Raw genomic sequence first — 21,479 nt, forward strand, 5'->3', positions numbered from 1 at the left:
CTGTATACGAGTCGAGTCCATGAAAGCAACTTATTCTTCTTGACCTCTGAAAAGAAGCGAGTGAAGTGTCTGAGGGAGACAGTCTCCTCCGAGTTGGTCAAGCAGAGCATGACGCCATGGAACAAAAAAATAAATCCAGGAAAAAGCAGTCTAAATCGGCGATCCAATCCAGAAACCTGGAGCATGGATGGGCAGCCGTAGAGAAGTGTAAGCAGCAGCAGAAAGAAGAGAACGGTGTCTTCTTCTCCTTCTTCTTCTTCTTGCTCAAAACTACTGGGAACGTGATCGTTGTCAGAGATTCCCCGTCCTCGTGCTGCCATGCAGACAGACTGCACGCTGACCCACTTGCTTCTCCACATAAAATGACAAGGAACAAAGCAACAAGAACGCGCAGGGAGAACGCGGTGTGGCCCATGCAACGATCGATGGCTGTGATGATTTTGAGGCCGCTGCCATGAAGAGGACGATGCACGATGCACACTGCACACACAACGTGCTACTATTTCTACGCTTCTAAAGCCATATATTTCGGATAATTCCCTTCTTTTCCCATGCTCCAGTTGAAGCTTCTAGCGATGCAATGAATCATCACTAAGGTTGAGATCACATACTCTGTCGGGCAGTGTGAAGTTGGAGGCTGTCCTTGCTGGAGCAGCAACACGCCATTGCCTCTTTTTCTACCACCTTTAAGGTTTTGATGATATACCGCGAGTCTTTCTTTGTGGGCTCATTGGGTTCGCTTTCTTCCTCTTTACCTTTCTCTTGCCCCGAGCTCCAATTACGGGGGCCATTGACCCGGGAATGCCTTGTGCCGTAAACGCAATACCTGTCGCCAACCCGCTTTATCGTATGTTGTAAAGGGACTAAGGGGTGATTAAAGTTGACCAGATTAAAGATTGGGAGTGGACTCCATGTAGGCTGGCGGCCTTCTCGGTGCCATGGACGCCCAAAAGAACAAGAAAAGGAAAGGGAACTTATGGGGAGACCGAATGATGTCAAACGAGAAAGAAGAAGTAAAAGCACATGCGAAGGCCTTAACACGCAGCACCCATCTACGATGCCTGGAGTCACGTCAGGGTTCCGGTCCAACGTATCATGTTCAACAAATATTGAGACCGCGTCACGTGGAGCGAGAGGGTGAGTTCTGTGCGCACGAGAACAAAGATGTTCTTCCTGTCATTTCACCTTGTCGATACGGTCAGTATGAGCCTGGCAAAGTAGTACCTTTGCCTTATGCATTGCATTACAGACCAACGAATCATTGGAAACATCACAAGTAAACTCTCGTTCGAGATTTACTCATACCATCATCTACTGCAAGAAGGCATACATATAACGAATCTGTGTCCTGTTGAAATTTACAAGCAAGATTTTTTCGGAACAGTTCGAGTTATATCAATAAACCATATACATGAAACATCTCACACACTATCATTTAAAGTTCAGGATTGGAATGGCAATGAGTAAGACATCTATTATCTGTATTCAAAGCCCACTTGAATCCCTTTCGAACCTGATTTAAGTTACCTGAACCCTCTTTAATTAGGTCGATTAGATCTTAGTACTTTAAGTTACTTTCATTCCTACTAGTGGCATTGCCTATAAGGCACAAGTGAGAATGTACCCATCCAAATCATATTAGATTAAACTAAGCATGCAATTTCACATAAACATAATCCAATCTTTTGTCACATATAAGGCCATACATACATTAATCACAAAGTCATTATTGTTTAACCAGCAGCAACTGGGCGGGCTTATGTATGACAGTCCAAACAATTCTAACAAGTATACCACCTTTAAACCGAATAGCAATCGCTAATTGCTCTTAAGAAAATATACAAGCATCGGAGAAGACGTAACAAAGCAAATGGAAAGTTAACTTTCAAGTAAGCAAGAGGCATGTTAGCACAACTGGACCCTTGTTTCCGCTAGGCATCAAGGTTTGAGAATTTCATTATCTGAAAAAGAGACAAGCTTCTAAATCGGCTCATAATCAGTCTTCTTGGATCAAAAGTTGCATTATATTTACCAACAAACATTAAGAAACAAAGGGCATGAAATTTGACACGAATCATCACTAACTCAACATATGATGATCGGACTTACAAGGGTTATGCCTTCCCGATAAATCCATGGAAACCCTCCTGCTGTTATGATGTTAAAAGCTGCATTTACCTGTTTGATGAGTTTCTCAGGCCTAAATTATGAGAACAAAACCGTCGCCTAAAACATATTGAAAACAGACACTGAGGTGCTCTGGAAGGATATAACACTCCCAAACAAAATGTATTTTGGCATCTGACAATCTTATATTATTGATATCTATAATAATCATTAAGCTGCTTTCAGCTTAGCCAGTTCTGGTGCAGGAGAGACTCCACCAGTCGTTGGCCTGAAAAGTAGTAAAAGTCTTTAAGTATCTGAACGTTACAATAAGGAAGCAATTATATCATGAGTTAAAATCATGACAGTTCTAAGGGAGGCACTTACAGGCCAACCATGACTTTGAAAGCATCGTAAATCCCCCACTGTGCGCCAGTTAGAGTGCCAATCATCACAATACGAAGAGGGAGCCCACGTGTGAAAAGACCCCACAGACCAAGCTTTTTCACAGCCTTAAAAAGAAAAAATGTAAATTGTTACTATCATATAAACATATTATGATCTAGCAAGATGATATATCAGATTATAATAAACCATACTATGAATTTTGTGAAATACAATGAATATATGAAGTACTCACATCACCAACTGTAGCACCCTTAGCGTTGTTTAGGAAAGAGACAAGGTTGTCAGCTGGATGAGAAACTATAGCACAGAAAATTCCAGCAATATAACCACCAGCAAAGCTTATGCCCAGCTGACGTGTTTTGCTACACTGGTCTTTGGGTGTTGGAATTGCATATTTGTAGATCATCTCAACCACAGTCTCAAAGGATGCAAATTTCATCATGGTATCTGCGCCAAGCAGTACATATAAATTTGACATAGGAGCTAATTTCTCACCATTAGATTACATGTGAGAAAGACTAAGCATGCAAATCTTATATAAGAAGGAAAACATAAAACACAATTCTTCATTACATTTATGTGAAGTTACTATAAACTATATTGCTCCAATGGGCTCATTGTCTACACAAGACTTATTATCCAAATCATCACATATAAAAACGACAACATCGGAAGCAACAATCGCAATGCATGTTTTTTTTGTAAAAATAGCTCAATTTTGCATGTAAAACCAGCTACAAGTATACTTGAATTGAATAAAGAAATTGTGTTATTAAAGATCCACATTGAAACTAATATCCCAGTTTTTTTATATATTAAACATAAAGTCGAGTCAATCCCTGTACTTCCATTCATTGTTCATGAAAATCTCATTCCGATCTCTCTCTGATCGATTTCAATAACATCCAATAACTATGAAGTTAGTGTACACTGTGATTGGGTTTGCCATTTTAGCCCTTTGCTAGCAGCCTTATGAAAATGAATGAGCTTATTCACTCTCCAATGTTACATTCACTTACAACAGAGAATGAAACATTTAAAAGAGACAAATAAAGAATATGAACTATATAGACTAATCAATCCCATTTTCCAAGTAAACGAACCAAATGGTTAGACAGCAAAATTTCTTATGTTATAAACAGGCCAACAAGTCACATTCTTCAAAATCCTTGGTGTCAGCTCACCAATATTAAGAAGAAAAGTTGCCAGGTCAGTGCAGTCTGACAAAATGAAATTACAGATCGTAACAAAGAAAAGCATAGTAAGTTACGTAAACAAGTATCCAAGTGAACAAGGTCAAATACAATCCGATAACAGCATTCAACATAGAAAAATGTGACCTCTTACACAATCACTAACATATCTTTCCCTGAATCAAGAAGCCCTGACCTAATAATTTGACTGATTCCTAACAGTTAGCCCACAGATGTTAAAGAAATTGACGGGATCAGCAAGACCACCTGATCCTATGATAACTCAAGTTACTCAACATGATTGCAACCAAACTGCAATAAATCTCAATCAATTTTTGACATGTCCAGTGGTCCAATTAGTTATCAACCAGCTAAGAGAATCCCAGACAATCCCAATCTTATGCAACACACTTATATTTGCATTAATTTTAAGAGAACACATTAGCAATCATATCCAGTCAATCCAACCAATTCCATTCCAAAATTCTACTACCCATCAGGGTCTTGCAAAATTTAATTCAAGCAGCTTCAGAAGGATATGATAAACAATTGTCTTTGAATTTACAAGATCTTATGAATCCCATTTTCCTACCGTTGCACTTTTGTTAGCAATATTTTGCATGGCATTTTCTAATAGAGAATACGTTTTCATTATATCAAGCAGGAAAAAAAAGAGTATGCAGGATATACCATAAAGATAAAGATCTAATTAAAATTCAGGTCTTCTCAATGTTTGACAATACTATAGCCCAACCTATCATTTGAAGCAACAGAGTTGACAAGTATAGGTATCAATCGGTTATAACACACAATTTCTAAAACCCAATTCACATGATCTTTCTCTTATCTCTTTATGATCTATTATTTTTTAACTGAATCAGATATTACACAAGGATCAAATATAATCCTTAGTTTAAAGAAAGAGAAACAGTCATGTGAACCAATTTATTGAAGTGCAACCCCATTCAGATCAACAGGAGACGACTCAAGTAGAGAGGTTTGATTTTTATATGCACATTTAAAATCTTCTGACCCTGGCCAGGAAGATCACAGAACTATGTGAAAACACAACAGACTGACAAGATGATAGGAAAATCAAACATACGGAATTTCTCAGGGTATCTTGTGAAAGGTTGGAAATAAACATGATATCTAAGAAGTTTTCCCCCACGTGCTATGCCCAAAAGTTGAGTTAAGATAGAGTTGTCATCATGCACAAACATCCAAGCGTTTGTTATATAAATATAAATGACAATTTGAGTAAATCCTAACAAAAAAAGGCCACGACTCATGTTTATGTGCAAAAGAAAACACACAAATAGCAGACAACAATGACGATGATCCCTTTAATGTATAACACTAAAAGACAAAAAGTCATCAATCAAGGAAAAAAAAGGTTTTGACGATGACGAAATAGATGCTGCATATGAAATGTTAAAATGATTAGCGTCCTTGGAATTAGCACAACTTTTAGTTTGGATCATCCTGCATTTCCACATCAACTATTCTTAAATTTGTAGCACAGAAAGGATCACTATGCTTTGAAATATTCTTCCAAGTGTAAAAAGAGGGAACTTAAGTTTCCAATTAGTCAATGAAATATGTAAACTTCACTTGAGTGACCACAATCTAGTATCAGAGTGGAGAAGACAAGAGAAGACGAACATTTCATATATGCAAACGAATGAAGTTCCAATATTCAGACTTAGATTACATGAAGAATGATGCCAGGCACTAACCAAAGGACGCAATAAGCTGAAAATAAGCAATAGTTTTAAGTGTAAATCTACAGAGCAATATGCCTAGAAAATATAACATGAGCTACACCAAAGTGAATTACATCAATGTCAGGTATCCAAACATAATGCTGGTGCAAGAAAACTCATAAACCAGCATAACAGAGTGTTGAGAAACTAATTTTCTTGGAACACAAAAAACATCTCAATGTTAATAATAGAAAGCAAGGATTGAATAACATACATAATATTGTCAAAGGCACTAGGCACTGTGAGGCACTAAGATCCCAAATTACGTGGGAGCTAAGTGCCAACCAAGCAAAACAAGATGCTTACCTTACAAAATTTGTAAAGAAGATAATAAAGAAAAATAATAATCATTATAACAATAATTTTAATCAAAATAAGTTGCAAATTATTTTGGAGGACACCTTTTGCACAATAATCTATTTTTACCTCTTGACTTTGTTATTATGCTTGAAAAATATTTCTGCTATTAGTTTTATTATAAAACATGCAACTGACAATATAAGGGTCTTTGGATCCTCTTAATAGTTGTATGTCCATCCAAGATACTTTTTATGTTTCTTCATGATAATTCTTCTGGCATACCTATAGTTACCATTGTACCAAAAATGCAATTTGAATTTCTCTGTTAAATTGATTAATTAACACACACACACACACACACACACACACACACACACACACACAGAACATGAGAGGGAGAGAAGAAGATGGATGAGAGTGAAGAGGACAACAGCATCAATATTCCACTTACAAAGAGTGAAGCAAAGAAGAATGAAAAGTAGAAGGAAAAGGAGAATCATTACTTACAAGGAATCTGACGCCCCCAAAGTGGAACTATTCCTTTATATAGTCTGCAGCAGAACAATAGTTATAATAAGATAAATTGCAACAGAAACGATAAACAACTAAACCACATGGATGAAAAGTAAAATGACAAAAACAAAAACAAAAACGTACCCCATAACACCTTCAGATTTGACAAATTTAGGCAACCCATCACTCAATCCCCTTGCAAAACCAGGCTGTGTCTGGACCCGAACCTTCACAGCCTCAAAGGGGCAGAGAGCTACATCAGCAATCACTTCAGCAGAAGCAGACCCAGCAAGATAGATCAAAGTCTTATACTTGGCGGCATACTCTGGCCCAGCTATATCTGAATAGTACTTCTTGAAGTACTCATAAAACCCAAACTTGCATGCCCCCTGGGCGCTGTATCCAAGCAGAGTAGGTACCCAGCCCCTAAAGAAACCCCTGATCCCTTGTTCTTTAAGCAAGACTCCAAATCCTGAAGAGATGCTTTTGTACTTAGCTGGGTCGATCTAGAAGATGCCAGCAAGACTTATGGTCAAATAGATCCATTGAAAAATATAAAATAAACATCAATCCAGTCAACGAAACACATTCATCAATAGTGAATATGGCATAGATTAACCAATCAAGGCCTGAAATTTACTTGCACCAACTTATATCGAACACCAAACATTTCTATCGAGCCTTAACCGCCGACGCATGAGAACCGTACTTAATCGCGCAGATCAATCTACAGAATATGATTTCACAAAACAGAAGATGAATCATGGAAACAGAAAGACTGGAATGCAATATATCATCAGGACGACGTAGTTGAAGAAAAATTAACCAATGTGGCTAAAGCCGAAGCACGGTAATCTGAAGGAGAACCAACAAATCAGCAAGTAGAAATCAGGAAATAAGCATCAACTATCCAAAGAAGTCGGATCATGTAAATCGAAAACTGCCACTGAAATAGAAGCTACCAAAATGAAAAATTTAATCCAAAAGGCAAATAAGAAAAAGGAAAAGTAACTAAAATTACCGAAGAAAAGAACTAATCGAGTGAAATAAAAACAGAAAATCCCCACAAGAACACTTAAGGCAGACCAATGGACTGGTAACCTCTAAATCCCAGTACCATAGATCGACTGCTTCGAAAAAGCCGACGCATCTCACCTGCATATTACACTTGACGAGGTCAAGCGGAGTGACGGCCATGTGGGTGAGGCCGCAGCTGGCGATGCCGCCGGCGGTACAGGCGGCGTAGAACATGGGCGAGTACATCTCGATTTTTCCGGGCTCGTTGGGCGCCTGGGCAACGACTGGGGCTGGCGAGGCGGCAATGCCCGCCGTCACCGGTGAGGCAGTGGTCCTCCCCAGGATCCGGTCCAGGGCTCGGGTTCCGGAGGCCGGGGTGGGCGAGTACAGGAAGGTCGGGAGGAGGGATTGGTGAGATCTCTCTCTCAGATCCATTGCAGCTCCCCTCGATTACGTGTTAGGGTTCGGATCAAAGAGGAGCCTGAGATGGAGGAGAGAGCCAATGTGATGGCTCTCTTGCCTCTCTTCTTCTCACTCGTGAATGTGACGGACGCGAAATGACTGGAGTTTTGGTGCACTCCCCAATTTTTAGGGCGCGGTGGTGTTCGCTAAATTGTCGGACTTAAAAGACGCAAAAGCTCCCGGCATCTTTAAGGAATTACCTATATAGACAGTATTCGTGGAAATTGATGGGAGTGGCAATATTGGAAATAAACGAATATGCGAGGTAATATTCGGAGCCGCGGTCTACGCCTCTTCTTTTGCCCAATTAAAGGCCGAATTCTTCGACAGAGTTCGGAGGATGCGATTCCTCGACAAAAAAATGTTCAGATGGACGGTGGGAGATGATGTATTCGATTAAAGAATATTATGTTAAATTGAGATTGGGCTTAAGTTTCGTCTATTGGGCCAAAATTGGGCCGCATTTGGTGTTGCGACCTCACAGAATCGTTTCTTTGCTTCCTCACACGTTCCTCCCCGTCGCGGGCGGCAAACAAACGAGGAAGTCTGCGACTGGAAGCCACAGCAGCCACCCCATGGCAGAATCGCTTCCTGCATATCCGTAAGCTATCCTTTTCCATCCCTCCCATGCCTTCTCAACTCCATATATAAATCCATCCTCCATCACCTCCCTTTCTTCCACACACCGCCTTCTCTTTAGCCAAATAAGAAGCAAACAGCACTGCCGCGACTCCATGTCTCTGCGCCCCTCGGCTCCCAGGACCTGCCGCCTCTTCTGGTGCTACCAGTGTCACCGCGCCGTCCGCATCATCTGCTCCCCGGCCGCCGACGTCCTCTGCCCCCGCTGCTACGGCCGCTTCCTGCACGAGATCGACTTGCCCCGCCCCCGCCTCGTTGTCGAGCTCACCCCCGTCCGCCCCCTCCGCGACCACCCTCTCTTCCCCCCGCCCGCATGGCGCCGCTACGCCGAGCTCGACCGCGTCCGGCAGCTGGACTCCGACGACGGCCACCGCAACCCCTCCGGTTCTTGGATCGTCTTCAGGAGGACCACGGATGACCGCCCCGTCGACCCTGGCCCTCGGCGTCCCCTGACCCCCGCTCCTCCTCGCCGAGAAGAGCCGTCGATTCCTGCGGCGGTGCGCCCGGCTGACTACTACACCGGTCCTAATTTGAACGAGCTGATCAATGAGCTCACCCAGAACGACCGCCCGGGGCCACCGCCCGCGCCGGCTCCGGCTATCGAGGCAATGCCGACTGTCTCCATAACGGAGGCCCACCTGACCGACGGCTCGCAGTGCCCGGTCTGTAAGGAGGAGTTCAGCCTCGGCGAGGAAGCGAGGGAGATGCCCTGCAAGCATGTGTACCATTCCGAATGCATCGTTCCATGGCTCAGCATGCACAATTCGTGCCCGGTATGCCGGTTTCAGCTGCCGGGTGCGGGGAACGGCGACGGGCAGGAGAACAGAGCTAGTGGCAGCTCGAACACAGGCAGTGGTCGGAGCCGCCGACAGGACCGATGGAACCCCTTCTTCCAGCTGTGGCCCTTTCGAGAGTCTTTGCACACCGGGGACTACCAGTACCGGGGACTCGAGGAGCACGAAGACATTTTTAGTAGCCCTGGTGGTAATGATTCGAGAGTCCTTCCAGCTTTTCTTCTCATCTCCTTGTATTTCTGCGTCTTCTCATACTTCCTTTGAAACAACTGCACAATTTCACACTTGGGAAAGTTGGAGGTCTCAGCATCATCATGCAGAATGTTATTACATGAACTCTATATCTGATCATGTATTTACAGCATATAAAGCTTAAAAATCTAGCAAAGGTGATTTCTTTTTGCCTTTTATGTCATATGTTTACTAATATGGTGCATAAAGTTGTTATTATATCAAGCATCGTATATTATCTTTCCTAATCTGTGTTTATTAATTATTGAGAGTGTGACTAATGATTGATTTTTCTCAGCCTTCTATTCATGGTGGCGCTCTTTATTTCTTCTCTAGCAGTTCTTCTAGTGGTGCAGTCATTCTCAAAAGGCCAAAGGGAGGCCTGCTTAGTGGACAGTTAAGTCTTTCCCTTGAACCCTTTACTAGTGTTTGTCATTCTGTGCATTTGGCATCTGATACCTTAGCTTCTTAGCTACTCAAGCTCTAATTGCACCTTGTAATAATGCCTCTTTAGAATGTCCATCTTCCTATAGGTTATATTTTGCATATATTTCCAGGTTATGATCTTGTTTGGAGATGAAAATTAAAGTTATCATGGAAAGCATGTAATTAGAGTGTGTTTATTACTGATATATGAGTTAGCATACACAAATTGTTATCTGATAGAAGAATTCAATGTGAGCTTATTGCAAATTTAGCTTTGCTCAAGTTCTACACTAGTTTAATTACATAAATTTGTGCATGATATATTCCTTTCCATGTTAATCTGCAAAGAAGGCAAGCAAATGATGAAGGTAATATGGCTGTGCAGTCGTCAAACGAAGGCTGGGAATGCTGATCCCAGATCATCCATTGAAGCTTCACGGAAGAAGAAATATTGAGTCGATATTTTTACGAAGAAAGAACACAGCTACACATCTTTATGTAATCATCTGCTATGTACAAGGTTAATTCATCGACATAAGACCTCAAAAAATAGTGGTCAAGGTGTATCTCTTTCAATGACCTGAATGGCTTATAATTGTGATTAAACATTATATATTGATCTTAAAGGGATCCATTTATCATATGAGAATGTCTTCTCATGACTGATAATTAATTGAGGTTTGTTCACACTGAACAGCCCATATGTCAGAACATAATTGTTCTGACAGTTTATGGGCTGTTCTTCACAATCCTAGCTTTGGATAGCTTACTTAATTGAGTTAAAATTGATGATGTTGCCCTGCAGCTTACTGGTGATGTGTAAGGAACTTCATGGTGTCACTTGAACATAAAACATGAAGCTTTTTAGGTAGAAGAGAGAGATATGATATCATCAACCATGATGAAGTCACTAGCTTGAGTCTCAGTCTCTTTCTTTTTCTTTACCCTTCTAATCTGTAAGTACTTTGGCATGCAAAGCTGCAGAATTGGTGATTAGCATGCAAATCCCGGCACGACACTTCAGTCCTATGCCAATGAAACATCCAGCTAAAAGGAAGATGACGATTGACTGGTCCTAATTCACATAGACAAGTGATTGTCCATTAGATTCCAACGTGTTGGTCTGAGATGGTCGACGCAAACACAAATCGGCTACGCAATTGTACGTCGAACTCCGATTCACCAACACCATGATGGATCGAAGGTGTAAGCCTAAGATTCTGATGTCATTCTTTCACTCGAGCTGCCCAAATGTGCAAGGTGGAGCCCCGAGGCCGCAAGGAGTCTACCTAGGATTTTGATGTCAGATGCACATAGAAACATTCTAAAGCTTTAGTTTCATTACTATTATATCTGTGATATGCGAATGAACCCAAACGCTTTATGGCATCCACCTTTCTCCACTTCAGTAAACCAGCGGCGTCGAGTGGCCACAACCCTACTGTCTTGAGGCTGCGAGACTTATTCTGTGGTCTGCAGGTTGAAATCCTCTCGTGACCGCACCACCCAACGAGGCTCAGTTGCATCACCGTCATTAGTTGCCGCTCCACAGGTACCACATTGCCATGCACTGCTCCCACTAAGTGGATTAAACTAATCCAAGAGAAAGAGAATTGGAGCTTCTCTTGGACGTCTCTATTACAGGTCGATACCCAAGATTGTACTGTCAGTTCAGCATGACCACGAAGTGGGACTTCGGCACTTTCAGCGTGCCTTTTTCTTCCCCCTATATAAGTCTGAAGGGTGCAGTCTTCGATTGCAAGAGAGAAGACAGATCTAAAGGATAGCTGATAGTTGAACAGTTCGGAAGATTTGGATTGTGTTCTTGAGGTTTTACTGGTATGGGGTTCGTCGAGGTGATGATGACGGTGAAGGCTTATGTGCTCATGGTGCTGCTGCAGTTTGGGTACGCTGGGATGTTTGTCATCTCGGTGGCATCGATCAAGCGTGGGATGAACCACTTCGTGCTGGTGGTGTACAGAAATGCCATTGCTGCTCTCTTCATTGCACCCTTTGCACTGTGGTTTGAGAGGTTCTCTCTATCTCTCTCTCTATCTCTCTCTCTATCTCTCTCTCTCTCTCTCTCTCTCTCTCTCTCTCTCTCCTGGTCATGTCACACACGTGAACACAGCATCAAACCTGTTGTGCACCATCACTCTCTCGTTTTCAGCAAATTAAGGTCGGCTAAACTCCATGACAATGATGGTTCGCCTTAAAGCATTTGGATTATGTTGGAATTCGATCGCAAAGTACCAGCAATGCAAAAAAGACAAAGAAATCATCACTGTTGCTTCCCTTCCATCATGCCTCTCCACTATTGCATTTGCTCATGTTTTCTATCTTCTTCTCCAACAGGAAGACAAGGCCAGAGATGACAGTCATCATCTTCCTCAAGATAGCCGCTCTAGCCCTTTTAGAGTACTGATCATATCTATCTGAAATATTACACCATGTCATTAATCTCTGTTGACGCTAGTTGTAAGATGATTGACTTCTGATCTCTTCCATTACAGGCCTGTCCTTGACCAGAACTTGTACTACATGGGTGCAAACTTAACCTCCGCGGGTTTCGCCTCTGCCCTGTACAACATGATCCCTGCAATTACCTTCATAATGGCCATCGTTCTAAGGTAAATAAATATACGCAGCTCAATCACGTAAATCGTCATCCAAATAAGTTAGCTATCTCAGTCGGAAAATAAGATCTACGCTAACTATCACTCGATCATTGCTAGAATTGAGAAACTAAGGATTAAGAGCCGACATAGCCAAGCCAAGATTGTCGGATCGCTGGTGACCGTAGTAGGTGCATTGCTCATGATATTGTACAAGGGCCCAGTAGTAGAGTTTGTATGGTCCAAAGGGAGAAGCCACCGTGACACAGCAACCAGCCAAAGCAGCGGTAATTGGCTAACAGGCATCTTCTTGCTACTGGGGAGCTGCTTATGCTGGTCTAGCTTCTTCATCTTACAGGTAATGCATGCACCCAGTTGATATCTACAATGAATAGATATGTCATGTCTCTTTCACCGACTGTTCCTTCAGCTATGGAGGTAATGAACAGAGAGCAATCGTGTCTTTGCAGTCCAATACCTTAGAGACGTATTCTGCGGAGCTATCCTTGACGACGTTGATATGTCTTATGGGTGCGGCGATGAGCGCAGTGGTCACTCTGGCGGTGGAAGGCTTCAGCGCGAAACCTTGGACGATCGGCTGGGACATGCGGCTCGTCACTGCTATCTACTCTGTAAGATCAGATCAAACTCAGGCTAACACACCGTTCATTTACGGAAGCTGACACGACTGTCTCATCTCGGACACTGCAGGGTGTGGTTTGCTCTGGAGTTGCCTACTATGTGCAAGGCATAGTGATGAAGGAGAGAGGTCCGGTGTATGTCACTGCTTTCAACCCCCTCTGCATGATCATAACTGCTGTCTTGGGCTCCATAATTCTAGCAGAGGAAATAACCTTAGGAAGGTGAGCGAAAACAACGAAATATGACATCTCTTCCTTGCATCTACTACAAACACCAAAGGAAACCATAGAGATACTGATGCTTTTCTCTTGGAAACTTGTAGCGTTATTGGTGCAGTAATCATAGTTGTTGGCCTCTATTCGCTCATCTGGGGCAAGAGCAAGGATCAAGCAAAGCAATCTTCGGAGAGAACTGCAGCCGAAAGAACTCTACAGCTGCCGATCGCTGCAACTGATGCTGGCAAATTTGGATCCAGTGGTCAAGTCAGTCTAATAGAAATAAACGCGCCAAAAAATCCATGATCATCAAAAAGAGATTTTGTTGGCGCAAGTCAACAATCCTCAGGTAGATGTGTTTTCTTCTTGTTTTTGCCTTAATAAAGCTTGTCAGGCACTTGTGTTCATCAGATTTCTGATAAGAGTGTCAGATAATGAGTGAGTACATGTTTTTGATCAGGTACATGTATTTAATCTGAATAAAGCATATCAGGCACTTACAATCATCAGATTTCTGAGTGAGCGTATGTGATTTAGTAGGGCAGCTTTGCTGTTTTGGTTCTGAATCGGACAAATTGCATGTCATTCTATGTGGCTGGCATTGAGACTCGACCAAAACATGATCGAATCTGAAGGAGACAAAGCCACATGGTAGGAGTTAGGATCGGGTCCCTTCTCCACGTAAAATTGCCTCATTCCCACAACACCACTGACGACGACTTCTCTCGATTGTCTGTCTCTCTACAGACAAACTCGCTTCTTTTCTAAAGGGTGCGAGCTTGCTGTTTTGTTTAGGAGCACTTCATGCCTCGATAGGTTTATTATGTACAGAAATTTCAAGTTATTTAATAGATTCATGAATAGTTGATCGCGTTAAGTTCGAATTAAATGTTTTGTTTATACATATAAATATTCTACTAATCCTTTCTTGCACAAGTAAGCTTGGGGTGAAAACAATCAATAAAATGGTGAGATAGCCATATCTTTTAGTTCAACCTCGCATAACGTCTGATAATTCGACACATATCTTTAGATATAATGAATGATACATAATCGAGCTTCCAATTAACTCTTACTTCGATTCAAAGGTTATTTAATCTTGACTAAACAATTAGTGATATATTGCAGTGGTACGATACAAGAATATATCAATCAACACGTATCATCGTAATTTAATAGGATTCGATCATCGAATCCAATCTCTCTCTTCTTTTGTATAGCAAGCTAAAAAAAATAAAATAAAAAAAGATTAAGATTTATTTTAGCTCATGTTATTTTTGACATCGACCATTTAAATTTTTATGATTTACTCGTGTCTAAAATAACTTCTATATTTTTAAAAATATAATATATAAGTCCTTTCCGTCAAGTTTAAGTTAACAAATGTTAAGAGTCTGCTTACGTAGTATGTCGACTTACGATAAATAATTAATATAATGATACATATAATTTAAATTTAGAAAAATAATTAAGATCCATTTTAACTCTTGTGATTTTGGTCATGGATCATTTATGCTCTTATAGTTTACTCATGTCTAAAATAACTTACATAGTAACAACTCGATGCTACTATTGGTAGTCACTTCCATGATAACGCCTCCTCCAGTTATTGATGATGGTCTCATTTAAAAAATAAATAAATTATATATCTCATTGTATTAATAGTTTATTATGAGTTAACATGTCACATAAATATATTTTAACGTCTGTTAACTCAGACTTGACGATAAAGACTTATATATTATAATTTTAAAAATATATTAATTATTTTAGATATAAATAAATTATAAAGACTTAAGTGATCCATTGTCAAAATTATATAAACTAAAATGAACTTTAATTATTTTTTAAACTTAAATTATATATATATATATATTATATTAATAATTTATTATGAATCAATATATTATATAAAATAAATTATAATATCTACTAACTTAGATTCGAGGAAAGAGATTTATATATTATATTTTTTAAATATAAAAATTAATTTAGATAAGAATAAATTATAAGGAGTTAAGTGGTACGACCATTCAGGAGCTTCAACCAAGAGAAAAATAATAACAGATGCTTTTAGCTGTACCACCACGTGTAAGAATTATGCAAAGGCTTCCCACCAACCACTGGTGTTCGTGACTCAACATCTGATCCATCCTCTGTTCCGCGCAAGTTGTCTCCACAAGTCTAAAGTGACAATATATTCCCCATCATTGTTGAGGGAAATACAGCATACTCGGCTCTTCTGTACACCGATCAACCGAGTAAAGCAGGGAGCGATGGAGGCTCTGCTCTCCCAGCTGGCCTTCCTCGCCAACCAGGCTCTCCACGACAAGAACTTCGATCCCTCGGCGTTGGAAGAGCTCTTGGCCCTCTTCGAGCAAGAGGCCTACGCCTCCTGGGCCGCCGAGCACCAGAAGGCCGCCGCCGACGACGCCAAGGTCTCCATCAAAGACGCGGAGGACCACCTCCAGTCCCTCGTGGCCGACTTCAGTGGCTTCCGCCGCCAGGCCGATGAGCCTGCGACGGAGGCCGAGCCGTCGAGCTCAGAGCGGGACGGCGACGCGAGGCAGGAGCTGGGCAAGTCCCCCGGCGCGGCGGCTGCCAGCACGACCTCCAACAAGTACGCGGACGCGGCGGTGGCTTCGGCCTTGGCCACCGTGAAGTCCGCTTTTGCTTCCTCGAAGCTCCAGCCCTGATTAGATCTCACCGTGTCGCTGAAAACCAGTGAGCGGCGGCATAAGTCACAGTCTGTGTGTGGTTGCGTGTGTAATTTAGTATCAGCTTGGGTTCGATATGAGATGGAGGTGGCGATGGCGGAGACGAACATTGTTGCGTTGTGGTTCTGCAGTCCCTTTGGATAGCGCGAAAAGTCCAAGTTGCAATGTCCCACTCCCACCGCTATTGCCGTCCTGCATTATTGTAGTGTCGGCCGTCGTGTCGCTTCCTGGAGATCCTATTTACTCGATTGACGATTTTTCCTTTTCTTCTAATATTTGAACTCTTTCGGGGGCTAAATGATCCACAGGCTTCAAATTGTCACGAAATATACTCGTCATTATTGTAATCCCACAACCTGGGATTTTTGTTTGTTAAATGATGCTATATTGACGCTTTAAAACATTAAATTAACAATCCCACAACTCATATAATAGGCTTAAACAAAGAGATGATCAACACATTTATACGTTTATGCCGTCGCACAAGTTCGAAGAAACAGATCATCTGCCACGAGGAAGAAGCACAAGAGCCTGCTGGCGCTATGAGGACGCAGCATAGTCTTTAAGGCATGCAAAATGGCATTTACAGGGAACATTTTACTTGATTTCAGCAAGAAAAATCCTAGAAAATGGTCTTGGCAGACAACACAAATTAACTACCAACAGTATCTCACAGAAGAGTGACTTCTACATAAATCATTGATTACTGGCTTTCGGCCCTGTGACAGAACTTCTGATTGTGTTCCCTCATTAGATGTCATGTCACTCTGGAATTCATAAGCTCGACTTCGAATTGTCGACGAAGCTCAAGAGATCGATGGTAGAGGTTAATATCGAGGCCGTCGACGTTCCTTCCTACACGCGCTTGCAAAATTGCCTGGAAATAATATACAAAACTGAGTCAAAGATCCGAGCTCAAGGCGCCACTGATTATGAAATAGAGAAAGAGCTTCGATAATTCCAAAAGGAATCAATAGCATCTTTCGTACGCTGTCCTCTGGTAAAATGAGGAGTTCCCCAATGAACTGATAATAGGAGCCAATCCAGAAGGTGAGGTCCCTCAAGTGTTGTGTATCGATCTTGAAGCTAACATCATCCTCGGCGATTACCGCTATGGCAGTGTCCACGCTGTATTCTTGTAGCCTACGGAGCAGAAAATTATAGCTTGATTAGCACAGACATCCTAAGGGGCTTCACAAAGATCATGAGAAAGTAATATAACTAGACAAAATTATGAATTGAAGCCTCAGCAGGGAGAAATCAACTAATGAAGAACAAGGAAGATTAACCAGGAAGTTTTTGCCTCAAAAAGTTGGCGTATATAAAGTTGTGTTTTTCCTCAAAATAGAAAAAAAGAAATCAACTCGAGTATATAAAGACAGCTGAAGTTTAGATCCAACAGCATTAGGACAAAAGATTTGAGTAACCAGACCTTTAACATCCTACTTTTTACAGTTGACTAAGAAGTTCAAATAACAAAGTAAATTGGTAACAACATCTGTATGTATATATCTTTCTCTTCAAAGAGAGAAAAAAATGGGAATCGATATATATATATATATATATATATATATATATATATATATATATATATATATAGTCAGTAGTACATTTTGACATCAAACGACCACAGTCAAACCATTTTAAGATTCAAAAGAGGCTACTTTAGCATAGAAGGATCACTAAAGAAGTGGATTCAGAATCATTACTCCATTAACAACTTTGATTAGGACAATCAGAAGATGTTCCTTCTTCAGGCCAAGATGTACTGTCACCATGTAAAAGATTCAAGTGGAGATCTACTAAGTCTCAGCTAAATCATTTGGACTAAGGGGAGTTTCAATTCTATTTGGACTCAGAGAAAATCTTTGTATTTTCGTACTTATTTTCAAAGCTAATTTTGGAAGGCTTTTCTAGTCCTAGTTAGAGCTGAAGTAGTGTCCAGGACTTACAATATGAGCATAGCATAAGTTGGGATAATTATTTCTCTAATCAAAATTATATTTCAAGAACTGACAGAGAGTTTTTGTAATGAGGTACGGTTAGCTTTCCTTCCCTCAACTTGTGTATGGTAAGCTCCTACTAGGCCCTACTTTGTTTAGAAAACGATTATTATTAATAAAGAGTGGTCTTGTAAGAAGAATTGAAGTTAACAATCATAGTCATGGTCGGTTCTTCATCCTTTTTCTTTTTCTATTTATCCCTCTTCTTTATATCTGTTTTCTCTCTTTCTTTTACTCTCTCTCTTGATTCTCTCTTGAAGGACACCTTTTTCGATTAAGGAAAAATATGTAATCAATTCCATCCCTATTCAAATTTTAGATTTGGATTTCTGGTTTTAACTTATTTTCTACCTTACATCATTGAAGAAATGAAATTTTATTGAGCTGAATTTTGGTACATCAAAAGAATATCAAGTTAGATGCTTGCTCATTTTATTTGAGCCAAATCTGACACAGTTTCACCCATCTATTCACTCTTGTCAGTAACAAATATCAGACTGAAAAGTTCTGCAAGAGGTACAATATTCAGATTCAATCAACCTCCCTATAAATTTTGTTTTTTTCTCTAATAACATATTGAATCAAACATCTTCCATGACCATCATCATGGATTGCTACATTGCATCACCATTTATCCCCTCATCCAATTATAAAGATTCAGATGTTTAGTATTACAGCCATGCTTACTAGACATCCAAGTATTCATCAATATAACTGTTAAGTTCTACACCGTTGCCCCCTCAACAACAATCAAACTGCAGGACTAAGAACACTTCGTTAGGTTATAAAATCATTGATGGAGAAGTTATCTAGAATGACTAGCCAATATTGATGATCAACTGGGCAACAATATTGCTCTGACGATTATGCTTGCAAGCCTGGAAGATTGTTAAGATTTGAAGATCAAAGAAGCCTCTCCCATTGTACCAGCAATTTTTTTTTTAATTACAAGATCTCCGACAACCCTTACTATTCATCACAAGCAAAAGAATGAGTCGAATAAGTTTATGAAGTTGTAGTGGTCAATAATATCTCAACAAACTACACTGAAGAAGAATACTAGTATCATCGGCCTCTAGCATCTTTCGATCCTCCGTTGAGGCAAAACATTAGCTCTTAAACAACTTCCTACCATTTCTCTCTCAAATCTCTTTTAGAGGATACCTCCGTCTTAGAATAAAGAAGGCTGTCCAAAGGAGGAAAAAGATCATAACAATGCATCAAAATCAAAATCGTACCTGCAAAACATATTTTCCTAATAACAACATCGAGTTATTCATGAGCAGAAATATCGAGCATATTCTAAGAAACATATAGCTAAGAAACTGAAATGTCAAGATAGATTTTTTTATCAATTAAGAAGCTCAGTCAAACTTTAGGACCTAGACTTTGGAAATGTCTTTGGCAATAAAAGCAAGAAGCCCTAAACCCATTAAAAACTGAAAAATTAAGTTAAACAAAGTTGTATATAAAAAAAATAGTGTAATTAAGCAATACATGTTTCATATGATGTCTAAATTTCTGATACTCAAAACTTGCACTCAGATAGATTAAAAATATAATAGCTGTTGGGGCTATGCACATTCATAAGTTCACTGAATATAGCATATCATCAGGACTTACTTTCCTGTAACTCGAAGAGAAGCACCTTGATGAAAAAAATGTGAACCTTCTTCTAATTCCTTCAAAATGACTGGTATGCCAGGTCTTATTGAACATGTAGCCATGATTTTGACAACCACCTGCTAACAATTGTTAGACAAGTTTCAAGACATCTAAATGCAGCTCAACACTTGTTACAAAAATTAAGCAGAAGTGACATGGAAATTCAATAACTTAATTTTACATAGTACACCAGATAAATATGGTTCCCTTGAGTTTGTCAAGCCATATGTAAAACACAATTTTATATCTAATAGCTCTTTATCAAGCATAATATAGATGGATTGACAAACTTCAAAATCTGAACAACTTTTCCATGTTTTTCAATGAAACCAACAAAGAACTACTTAAGTAAACCTCCATTTTCTAAACTTACTATTTAAATAATTCAGCCCCCAGGCCCTCGTCAGAATGCAGAGTAACAAGAAATCTTACCTTGATACACCCATCAAAAAAGATTCTGTTTATGACTTCCACACTTTGATTTCTATACCTTAGAAACCGATAAAGCATCATTGTCTCTGCGGTAAAAATATACCAAATCCCAGCATTCCTATAGATGATTTACCGACTCTATGCATAACATAGATTATCGACCCTTTTACACAAAACAAAATGGCAAAATAGGACAACACATATCAAATCCTCGAGAGAACATTTTAAATCCATTGAAAGAAATAAAAACAGATTTTTTAATTAAAGACGTGTTGTTTATATTTAGAAGAAATGTCTTTTTAAAGGCCTATAAAGCTTAATATGAAAGAAATATAAAGCTTATTATGCAAGAAAAAGGTTCCATAGAATATTCTAACTAGGAAACTTACCTATCAGAACTCAATCTTAGCTAATAAAATCTTCAAAACACTTAAAGACAGATATAAATAAATATTCAAAATTCAAAAAATCAAAAGATAAATCTTCACGAACTTTGCAACAGAACGCACCAAACCACACCCCTCCACTTCAAGAGCACTCGCTATTGAGTTCAAAGGCTAAACTTGTAATCTTCAACAACGTTTATTTCGAATCACATAAAATTTCAATTTTTTTTCGAAATAATTCTTTGTAGATTCCACTTTATGAAAATTATTTCCCATGATAAACAAACTTGACACTGTGTTAAAAATGGTTTAGAAACAAACATAAAATCTTCAGCTCCCATGAAATTGACAAACTATATCATGTTATAATGAAGATCATCAAATTTGTACATTAGCGGCTCATCTTGAATCCCAGCACGACAAGCAGTCAGTATTTCCATCTCCAATATTGCGTCATCAAGTTCATAAAATTTGACTTCCTCCTATTCTATCTTGATTTGTTGCTTATTACTCTCAGCACAAACAATAGTGGCCAACTCTTTCATTGCTACAAATTCAATAGCAAAAGCGACAACAATTTTATCATCCTTGATTTTTTATTAGTCCGCGTGTATGACGGACGCTGGAGATGGGAGCAGCAGCTCATCCACTCCGCAGTCCAACCACCTCCACCACCATCACCGGCGAATGACTACACGGAGGAGAGGAGGAAAATAGCAGAGAAGAAGAAGAGGAGAAAGGAAGCGGGAGACAATGTACCTGTTCTCAGAAATTAGTCGTCGCCGTACGCTTCGAGCTCTGGCAATAGCTGGAGATTAGGGATGTATAAAGACTCCTCCCTGTACTCGCCGGAGCTCCGTTTGGTCTGTGCGGCAGCCGAGGTCTGCGGCCGTCGGCGCCTCGTCCCGGACGCCGCTGTCGCAGAAATTGGAGGGGGATTTGCGAAACC

At 40.2% G+C, this 21,479-nt stretch overlaps 4 protein-coding genes across 5 annotated transcripts; 3 read left to right on the forward strand and 1 right to left on the reverse strand.

The window, feature by feature from the left end:
* Nucleotides 1–2,153: 2,153 nt before the first annotated feature.
* Nucleotides 2,154–7,919, reverse strand: LOC135642258 (mitochondrial phosphate carrier protein 3, mitochondrial-like). The gene is made up of 6 exons (XM_065158248.1): nucleotides 7,442–7,919; nucleotides 6,431–6,792; nucleotides 6,281–6,324; nucleotides 2,747–2,961; nucleotides 2,494–2,618; nucleotides 2,154–2,395 (listed from the first exon to the last, which is right to left on the reverse strand). Exons 1-6 carry the CDS (start codon nucleotides 7,736–7,738, stop codon nucleotides 2,338–2,340), a joined length of 1,101 nt encoding a protein of 366 aa, XP_065014320.1. The 5' UTR covers nucleotides 7,739–7,919; the 3' UTR covers nucleotides 2,154–2,337.
* Nucleotides 7,920–8,339: 420 nt separating this feature from the next.
* LOC135642445 (probable E3 ubiquitin-protein ligase RHC1A) lies at nucleotides 8,340–10,469 on the forward strand. Of its 2 annotated transcripts, XR_010497977.1 has the most exons (3): nucleotides 8,340–9,388; nucleotides 9,728–9,825; nucleotides 10,241–10,464. XR_010497977.1 is itself a non-coding variant. In XM_065158601.1 (2 exons), the coding sequence occupies exons 1-2, from the start codon at nucleotides 8,500–8,502 to the stop codon at nucleotides 9,763–9,765; spliced, it is 927 nt and encodes a 308-aa protein (XP_065014673.1). In that variant the 5' UTR covers nucleotides 8,340–8,499; the 3' UTR covers nucleotides 9,766–10,469. The 2 variants fall into 2 exon arrangements, 1 of the variants encoding a protein (XP_065014673.1); XM_065158601.1 differs by having other exon boundaries at nucleotides 9,728–10,469.
* Nucleotides 10,470–11,601: 1,132 nt separating this feature from the next.
* On the forward strand, nucleotides 11,602–13,765 carry LOC135642344 (WAT1-related protein At1g21890-like). The gene is made up of 7 exons (XM_065158428.1): nucleotides 11,602–11,887; nucleotides 12,211–12,273; nucleotides 12,369–12,485; nucleotides 12,591–12,828; nucleotides 12,941–13,102; nucleotides 13,182–13,333; nucleotides 13,435–13,765. Exons 1-7 carry the CDS (start codon nucleotides 11,697–11,699, stop codon nucleotides 13,631–13,633), a joined length of 1,122 nt encoding a protein of 373 aa, XP_065014500.1. The 5' UTR covers nucleotides 11,602–11,696; the 3' UTR covers nucleotides 13,634–13,765.
* A 1,717-nt stretch (nucleotides 13,766–15,482) lies between these two features.
* On the forward strand, nucleotides 15,483–16,317 carry LOC135642638 (uncharacterized). The gene has a single exon (XM_065158935.1). The coding sequence runs from the start codon at nucleotides 15,604–15,606 to the stop codon at nucleotides 16,021–16,023; it is 420 nt and encodes a 139-aa protein (XP_065015007.1). The 5' UTR covers nucleotides 15,483–15,603; the 3' UTR covers nucleotides 16,024–16,317.
* The last annotated feature ends 5,162 nt before the right edge of the window (nucleotides 16,318–21,479 follow it).

This window comes from Musa acuminata, chromosome BXJ3-7 (genome assembly GCF_036884655.1).
Source record: "Musa acuminata AAA Group cultivar baxijiao chromosome BXJ3-7, Cavendish_Baxijiao_AAA, whole genome shotgun sequence".
Classification (NCBI taxonomy): domain Eukaryota; kingdom Viridiplantae; phylum Streptophyta; class Magnoliopsida; order Zingiberales; family Musaceae; genus Musa; species Musa acuminata.